Consider the following 9,780-nt stretch of genomic DNA (forward strand, 5'->3'; position numbering starts at 1 on the left):
GGTTCCATCCCAGAGCCTCATGTCCTGCTGGCCCTAACATCAACGCCTGCATCAGATCCACAAACCCGAGCAAAATGTAACTTTCCTCCAGTAGAATGAAATGTCAGAAAAATGGAGGAACGACAACCAAGTCCTTCTAAAGTCACTCTTCGGAACTTAAAGAAAGCATGTGTTCCCTCTTGACTGTAAACATCCAGGGTGGAGTTCCATTTTAAACCAGCAACTCGGTTTGCTTTACGCCACCAGGAAAACTCCAGAGAGTTTCCCTCCAAATCCATAATTTCATGCTCAGGAAAGTCATTTGCAGCCAGAACAGCTGCTCAGGAAAACGAACCAGTAAATCTGAAATCGTTCATCGTAAACGTTCAACAACAAAACGGGATGTTGAGCAAAACCTCAGGGCTTCTAACTAAAGTATTGAGGTTCTTTACTTTTCAAGATTTGTCGCAAAACTGATGGAGAGTAATAACGCAGCATCCAGTGTTTATGATCTTGTTTGACTGGAAAAAATAACGTGTGATATCTGGTTGGGAAGAAAATACAGGCAACGATGAAACAGAAACTGGAGCCTAAGGTTTGTTTTTTTGGCGGATCTAACAGTTATTTATGACTCGTTTATTCATGTCTTTTTCCATTGATGAGGCCGTGGGAGACTGGGATGTACCCCACCACCCAGGCCCACAGGTGAGGGACACCCTGGACAGCTTGTTACTCCATCACAAAGCTCATTGCTGACTGCTTTCTGAAAATATAGCTTTGCTCCACAATACATTCACACTGTCCTTTGATACTACAAGATTTTGTATTTGTATGTGTGTGAAGAAATGTCACTTTGTTTAAGTGTCCCCATATCTGTCAAGAACGTGACACATGGCACACCACTATGGTCTCTGGAGGGAGCCCAATAGTAATCTTCCAGTTGCTCCTTTACAGTAAAATGCAATGTCTACACGTCGTGTTTTGTACATATGTAGTGAGGGAACACTGTACTAGGCATCGTGTTCTGTCATGAGTGAGTATAAGTACGAGTACACAAGATAGACTAGTATCAGTTGGAGTACAGAAGCTGGTATCGTACCATCAGAACATCCTGAATGTGAAGAGCACAAAACTTTGCTGTCCAACTCACCCTCACTGCCAGGATACTTGGACGTTGGGAAAGGCGACTTTCGCATCCTATACTGACGCCGAAGGAAGCCCTAAGCACTGCATGTTGACTCATTTCAACTGAAGCACATTCGGCCTTCCATAGTGGCCACTACCTGACGCTGTGGGCAGCGCGTCACGTAAACAAAGACGGAGGTTGGGGTGAGGTAAACCATGGGATGGCGCTCCTTTCCTTCTACACACAACCATCCACATGTGACGCTGGAGGCCACCTTTGGCGTCAGTATGGGAGGCAAAAGTCCACCTTCCCAACGCCAGGAGTGAGGGTGGGTTGAACAGTCAGAAAGTTTTTAAAATATTTCGCAAAATGCCGCTACAGTAGCAGACAGAGCCATATTTTGGGGGTGATGCCCGTGAGACCGAGCACAGTTGACATATGCAGTCAGTCGCATCTGCCTTCACAATAAAACGTGTCGCCACAATGACTTTCACCGCAGACGTGGAGAAACCGTGTCAGTTCAGCAGGTTCCCTCGTAAGATTCCTCTGAACTTCACTCCTCAACACCAGCATGTTTCAGCTCCAGAACCACTCATGCCCTGATGTGGACCTTTAGCCTGCAGACACAGTGGCCAGTATTAAAGACCTTCTCTTTCACTTGGCCCATCGCAAGACGAATGCAGTGTCACGCAGCGGCGCGGAGACTTGAAAGCACAATATATCAGTGATATCCATGTGTTTTGTTTCACCGTGTCCACAGGCCTCTGGGTGCCAGCTTCATCTGCTGCTGAATTATGCATGCTGATGATCTGCGGCGAGACCTCGGCAAGAACTCAACTTCATTCCATCTTTTGGACTTTTAATTGGAAGGAAACGCCACAGCAGACTGAGCATCCAAAGACGAGTCCAGCCTCTCTATTGTAGTCACGGCGGTGAGAGTAGAGTTGCGCTGACGGCTGGTTTATGGTGCGAAATTCGATGACGTCAGGATTCCCTCACTTTCAACGGCTTCCTCTCGCCTTCACGGGCTCCAGATCAATCGTCGATCAATATCAGTGACCAGCTCGTGAACACCGCCAGGTGTCAATCACAGAGTCTGAGTTTTTGGATCTCACGCACGAATCATCAGGTGCCAGCATGACGCGCTCAATCACGCGCGCGCGCGCGCACTCCGCCTCCCACGCAACTCAGCATCAAGCCATTCTCCTCCGCATCAACACTTGTGACGCAGAGTTCACCAACAGTGTGTGTGTTTGTGTGTGTGTCGGTCACCTTTCATCCAGTCCACCACCTGGCTGCTGCTCCACTTGCTGACCGGCTCCATCACCAGCGCCATCGAGCAAACTTTACGCGGACTCTCCGTGATGGACAGGCGCTGTCAGCCCTGCAGCAGCGCAGCTCCGTCAGCCGGTGAAAGCCACGGAACCCTCCGCTGCTCTGGCTCCGGGTCCCCGTCTCCCCCCGCCCTGCTTCCCTGGATGTGTCGTGTCAGCGGCGGAGAGGCAGCGAACATTCCCGCGCTGCTCGCGCTCTGACACGAGGCGCCTTCACCCACCGGAGCTCCGGTGCTCACGGTGTGTGCGTCTGTGTGCGTGTGCACGGCTCCGTCTCTCCCTCTCCCGCGCACGCGCCTCGTGGGTGACTGCGCGCGACAACGTCAATGGTTCTCTTCGGAGGCAGGTGGAGGCCGGTGGGCGGAGTCCAGCTATTTCACTCCGTATGATAAATTCAGCGTGAATCTTGACACGGTGACGTCAGTCAGGGCTCACCCTGAGAGAGACTCGGAATTGTTTTTTTATCCTCAGGCTAAAAACTCGGACCGTAATTTTCCATTTATTGTTTAGAACTGAATAACATATGTCTATCCCGCCTTAGCAATAAGCAGAATGTAAATTCTTTCTTAACCCTTATATTTACTGATTCAACTTTAAAATCCAAAAACATAGGAATCGAACCCACAACCTATACACTACTTGTTGCAATGCATGAAATTCTTTGCTTTATATCTCAGTATAGCATAAAATATGACACTTTGATAAATAAACTACAGCATAAGACCCAAACATATGATTGATCATGAAGATGGATTGGTTACTCAAGTATTTCAGAAGTACACTGGTACCTCGGTTCTCGTTCGAGTTCTGGACTTTTGTTCGAAATCTGAAGCAAAAAAATCTCAAATTTTTTGTTTGAACTCCGATTTCTTCGAAGTCCAGGACGTTCGAAAACCAAGGTACCACTGTATTTACTGATTCATTTTTTAAATCCAAAAACATAGGAATCGAACCCACAACCTATCCTTCACTCATTTCAATCCCTTGTTTTATATCTCAGTATAGCATATTATATGACACATTGATAAATAAAATGGAGTAAATGACCAAAAACATATGACTGATCATGAAGATGGATTGGTCACTCACGTATTTCAGAAGTATATGACACTCCAAGGTAACCGAGGAGAAACCAGACCTCTGCTCCGAATTGGAACACATTTGTATTGAGACACAACTTTGTTTAACTCCGAAAAAAACATGTGCCTCGTATGAGGCTCGTATTCACAACCTTCAGATTATGAGACTGATGCGCTGCCTACTGCGCCAACAAGATCATTGGAACGAGAAGCGGTGTGAGCACTGGGTTGGGGTGAGCAACCACCATGAGCCTCAGAATCATCACATAGGTTTCATAATTGTTAAACCTGGAACAAGCACCAGAAAGCAAAGGCACCTGGCCCCAGAAAAAGTGGCTCAATGAAGGGCCTATAGAAGGTTCAGCTCCAAAACAGATGCCAGAGCAGCCTCTACACTGCGTGGTGAAGCAGGTTACTCCACCCACTGCAGGTTTTATCGACAACTTCATCGGATGACTCAGCCATTGAGAGAGAGAGAGAGAGACCAAAATGAAGATGAAGTACTGGTCAACCTTCGGTCCAAAGAGGAAGACACTGCGAGGCATTGTGTCATCTTCACTGTCAGGACTGTGGAGGACAGAATCACTCTCAGGAGCGTCAAAAGAGTTGGATTGTCCTCTCCCAGATTCCCAGACTTTGTTTCGCTCCCTTAAATTCCCTCTCTGACGGAGCGTTACAACAAGGACAGTAGCACAGTATTGCTGACTCTAGATCAGACCCGGGCTCAGTGCACCCCGGGGCCACACGCTGCACTTCACCTGTATTTATACGGACCCCGTGGATTTTATTAGTCATTCAATTCCAAACATAAGTTATTTAGGACTTTTACTTTTCTCCTTTTCCCTTTATTCTACTTGGCCACTTTACACATGAGTTACAGCACATCAGTTACGGCTTTAATGGACCTTTTTGTGAAAACATGATTTTGTTTTAAGTTATATTTTCATTCACATAAGAGATGACCTTTACATTGAGTATTACATAGTCATATAACCCATTTATGACACGTGACCGTTTATTCCTGTCCTACGTTATTTACAATTTTACATATTCAACCTCTTCTTCCATCTTTCAGTTTGATGTCGCCCCACAACAGTCCCAGTATAAGTATAATCTGGCGCCTATGGAAAGTTAAATGGCCACCCCTGCTCGAGAAGAAGACAAAAGGGTGCGTTGGACATTGACAGACGCACATCAACCGTTGGTGATGAAGCGTGAGTTGATATCTGAGACCACTAGAGGGCGCCCTGGTGCAGCGAATGGCCACAGACGACCGCGGGTTTACGCAGGCAGGTGAAAGAGCAAACGAGTTTGACGGAGACTCGATTCTGAGCCAACTGCCAAACAGGAAGTGGCTCAGTGCAGCGCTCCGGACACTCGTCTCCCCAACCGAACCTCCACTGAACATCTTCCTCTGACCAAGAGCAGGAAACACTGGGAACCCACTCACTTCTCCACTGTCCCTGAAGGAGAACAATGAGTCTCAGGTGATTTTACAGATCCTCCCTGGCAGGTGTTCAGGGCTGCGACCAATAATCTGGATGAGTACACAGACACTGTGACTTCATGGATCAGCTACTGTGAAGAGTGCATGGTTCCAACGCGCACCAAGGTGAGTTATGCTCATGACAAACTCTGGTTCACAGCGAAACTCAGGCAGATTAAACGGGAGACGGAGGCAGCTCGCAAGAGTGGGGACAGGAACTGCTACAAAGAGGTGAAGTATCAGCTTCAGAGGGAGCTGAAGAAAGCTAAGGCAGCATACTCTGACAAACTTAGGCAGCAGTTCTCAGCCAATGACTCGGCTGCAGTGTGTCGGATCAGAGCCGACCCTTCTCATCCTGGTCTTCCCTCTGGCAGGAGGCTACGGTCCATCCAGACCAGAACCTCCCGTCACAGGAACAGCTTCTTCCCCTCGGCCGTCAGACTGACATGAAATGCATCAGAATGCTCTCGGCACCATGTTCCAACTGTGAACATGATTATAGGTCCACATTTAAATAACATTACATTACACAAAATCAGCATATTCCCATCTAACAATGTGTGTAAGCCTTAGCTTCTCCTTCATTGTATGAGCTCCAGTGGGTTGTTAGAAGTTCCCTCTGTACTGCTTCATCCTTTCACCTTCTTCTTAGTCATTTTCCATCAGGGGTTACCACAGAAAATCACCATGCTCCTCCACCATGTTTTATTTCCCGCTCTCCTCCTTCATCATGAACATCATTGTTTTCTTCTTCTTCTTCTTTCATCTGACCTTCTCCACGTCGCCGTTTTACTCAATGATCTTGACCTTTCCCGTCACCCCCAGTGACCACTTCAGCATCTCCATCTCTGACCCTTCTAACTCATCTTAGCACCTCCGTCCTCCCGACTGTTCCCTCAGAGATCTGCCCAGACAGTCATGTCCACCCAGCCTGCACTCGCATCTCCAGCTCTGCCCATTACTCTGGATGAGTGAGGCCAAATACTTGAACTCTTCTTCGTGCCTCCTTCTCATTTCTCACTCATCCTCTCACCAGCCCAGATGAAACGCTAGTCTCACCTTGAATCCTTCCATCTCTCCTGCACTACACTGCACCATGGCCCTGAGAAAACTTTGGAAGTCCTCTCCATAGCAACAAAAGTCTCTCAAAAAATGAACAACATGGGGCCCAGTGCTGAACAACAAGGTGCTCTGGTTACACTTGAGAGGCATCTCCGTCTCCTCAGACTGCTGTAGTCCCACATTACCATAGAGAAGATCAATCGATGTGTCCGGCCCTGGAGTTTCTAAAATCATTTCTCATGCATATTGATGCACATAGCCAGAAACACTTCATCACCTGAACAGGAAGAAGACATTTCCCACCGGAGACAAAACTAAATTCAATCTGATTTGAACCGCAGCATCTGCTCTCTTTGAGAAACACAAGCGCAAGAGACAGGCAGCGCACTTCCCCGTCACAACTGTGACCTCTGCTGGCAGCAGAAGTTAATGGCAGGAGAGTTGAAGGGCAGCTTTTTTCAGATTGAACAGGAGAAGAATCACCTGCAGAGAAGTCGTATCAGGTGAAATGGTCTGTGACTTTGGGGAAAATCCTAGTGAATTGAGAGGTATATGTGATGTTTGACAAGTCAAAAAGGTTATGATCCGACATGAAGTATGGCCGACGGCGAGTTTGGGGAAATCCAAACAGAAACGGGAACCAGAGAAACTGATTTCCTGACTGAGGCAGTGTTTATCATCAGCCTCTGAAAAACCCAGAATTGGTCAATTTCTCTTCCTCTAACTGTTCAAGTGTGTATGTGTGTCCACCACACCCATCTAACCATGAGGTGGAAGCAAGTCATGATTCGATGCCACTGAGATCATTAAAGAACATGTGGGTTTTACTTCCTGCTTCATGCTAGTGACTTCAGTCAGAAAGCTCGCGTTCGGCACCGGATGTGCCGGCACACCAACACTCCCAACATCAGCTGATAAGGAACCTTCTCGACCTTCACAGCGTTAGGCTGACACCTCAAAAATACATACAGTGGTCCCTCGGTTCTCGACCACAATCCGTTCCAGACGGCCGTTCGAGAAGCGAATTGTTCTGAATCGATTTTTCCCATTACAATCAATGGAAAAAGAAATAATCCAAGCCTTAAAATAGTCTTTTGTAGGAGTGAATGTAGAGTGTCTGCTGCAGGTGGCTGTTCCTCTATGTGTGTGGCCGCTGCATGTGGGAGGGGTTGGCGAGTGAGTGACGTCTCTCCAGAAGTGAAGAGGTGCCCGGTGCGTGTCCAGCTCTGAATGTGCGCTTCTGTGCAGTTTGGCTGTGACAAAGTCATAAACCAAGTCACGCTCTGTCCCAGACTGGCCTCATCCCTGTCCCAGCTCCAGCCCACAACAGGACATCAAACCCTGGAGTGAGCGCTCCAGCACCTCCCCTGTGACACTCTACCACGGTCCAGTGCGGAGACAGGAAAGTTTTACACCTCAATATGAAGAAAAAACAGTCAGTAAATGGAGCTAACGGGACACGTCTGCATACAGAGGCTGCGTTATACACAATAACAAAGCGCCTCGTGGCTCAGCTGATCGGTCCGGCGCATGTTATGTTTTTTTCCACTTTTTTCGGGGGCGTTCGAGTTCTGGATTTTTGTTTGAAATCAGAAACAAAAAAATCTCAAAATTTTTGTTTGAACTGAAATTGGAATTAAGTTTCTTTTTTAATCCCAGGCTACTACAGCTCAGTAGGTGGTGCAGCAGGTGCAGTACCATCATGTTTAGAACATCAAGAGTATCCATCTACCTGCATCGCTTAGGGACCATCAACAAATTCCAAAGCAAATTCCAAAGTACTACTGAACTCTTCAATAATGCCATGAAAAACAGCAGAAATTTTAGGAGAGAACTATGAAAAGGTTATTCATCACACAAATGTGACCGTTTGGTGTCGCACATGACTCTATCTCAAAAAAGAGGGAGGGAATATGATGTCAGGGGGTGAGTAAAAGGGACTAAAGTGATTGGTGGAATTGGCGGGAAAGTTGCTGTGACTGGACAAAACCACAGCACCTTGCACAACTCGTGGGGATTGGTTGGAGTTGCGGTAACGGTGATGATGGAAACTTCACCATTTCCTGGAGGGACTGATCATCTAATTCGGGTGGTGTTAGTACCTAGGTTGTGCAGCACAGAACATTTTGAGAACATGGTGACTGTCTGCCTGTTGAATACTTGATGAATTTCACACTGTGTTAAGTTTCATCATGATGTATGCAAATGTGTCATGTCTCAAAGATGCTTCTTATTTTTGTCTTTCCTGAGTTGGTTCTGCTTTTGGTTTGTTCGACAGACCATGAGACCGAACTGGAACGAATCACTTATCGAGGCACCTATGATCCTTGTCTGAGGTCAGTCAGATAGTCCATGCTCTTCTGCTGGTAAAGCCGACTTCCCTTGCTCTCCCTGTCTTCCTCCATGTGTTCCCTGACGCTCCAGTTTTTGTTCGTGATATCGAACTTTCATGAGTGTGCTTTTGAACCTCTGCATGCTTTTTGTTCTCTCCCTATTCTGATTTTGGCCATGCATATCGGGTTTATCCACTTGGTGCATTTCTCTTCTTTGTGCATTGAGAGTTTGGAACCACATTATCCTCCGTTTGTTATTTTTAGCAGCGTGTTTGATTCCGCTGAGGTTTCTGCTCTCCTCACTTCCCTCTATTCTACATTTCCATCATGGGAATTTGGACATTTATGAATGGATTCAGGATCCTTCACGTCCGAATCGTGACCCTTGGAGGCAACATTTGTGGGCAAATGTGAGTGTTTGGCGTCGCACATCTCAAGGGAGGAGGGAATATCGTGTCGCACATGCCGCGTAGAGGGGTGGCCAACGTTAGGCCTAAGATGAGCACTGTCGTCAGTGATAACCTGTCGAGCTGTGAAGACATCAACAGCTCGTAGGGTGGTTTGCGCAACCTCTCCAACAACACCTGAAGGCTCCAGCAGGGGACAAAGCTCCTAGCTCCAGAATCATGGCGATGAATGTGCCCTCGCTCTTAGATGTGAACACGCAAAATCGAGTGTTAGGGTGAGAAATGGGACACAGACTTGATCTTCAGAGGATAATAATCGAAAAAATTGTCCAATGGAATAAAAGCGAGAAACATTTCAAATCTACTGTGAAATCAAAGTGCGATAAATGTTTTCAGCTTCCATCAGCACATTGAGCTGACAGACAGGAAAGACTGATGGGAAGCAGCTTCGGTTAGTGGTGTGATGTGAAACTCAGTGGTTAGTAGGAGAGAACCGAAAAAGACAGCACGAGAACAACAAGGTGAGGAGTGTTCTTTACAAAGGAATCGGATTTGAGTTTCTCCTTGGCAGAGACACACGATAAGGGTATAACCGGACACCGGCATCGGAAGTACTTTACATTGCCATGTGGACTGAAAATTAAATGAAATAATGCACTTATGGTGGGAAAGCTGGATAAGACTGCAGGAGCAAGCGAAAGACTCCGTCTGGTGCATTGTGAAATTGTTGTGAATTGACATGGCTATGATGTTTCTTCACATCAGCTAAAGAAGTTTTGTTGCTGTTGTATTTCCTGGAAACTTGTCATGATGATTTGGCAGCGGTGGTGATATGTTTAGCCTTTGCAGCAAGTCTGGTGAACTGTGACGTGTGCAAAGGTGAAAGTGTCGTCTTGAATCATCTTGAACAGCGAGGTTCGGGTGCACGTCGTGAAGCGCAGCACAGGCTTTTCCCTCACATCTCTTCACTGCCA

The 9,780-nt window shown here is 46.9% G+C and overlaps 1 protein-coding gene across 3 annotated transcripts in view; it reads right to left on the bottom strand.

The window, feature by feature from the left end:
• The window catches only part of cnksr2a (connector enhancer of kinase suppressor of Ras 2a), a 73,548-nt gene extending 70,764 nt beyond the window's left edge, over positions 1–2,784 (bottom strand). For all 3 annotated transcript variants that reach the window (XM_053858948.1, XM_053858947.1, XM_053858949.1), the window contains exon 1: positions 2,378–2,784. In XM_053858948.1, the coding sequence (XP_053714923.1) occupies positions 2,378–2,441 (64 nt within the window). In that variant the 5' untranslated portion in view covers positions 2,442–2,784. The remainder of the gene's footprint in view (positions 1–2,377) is intronic.
• Positions 2,785–9,780: the final 6,996 nt, after the last annotated feature.

Source organism: Synchiropus splendidus, chromosome 3, assembly GCF_027744825.2.
Source record: "Synchiropus splendidus isolate RoL2022-P1 chromosome 3, RoL_Sspl_1.0, whole genome shotgun sequence".
In the NCBI taxonomy this organism is placed as follows: Eukaryota; Metazoa; Chordata; class Actinopteri; order Syngnathiformes; family Callionymidae; genus Synchiropus; species Synchiropus splendidus.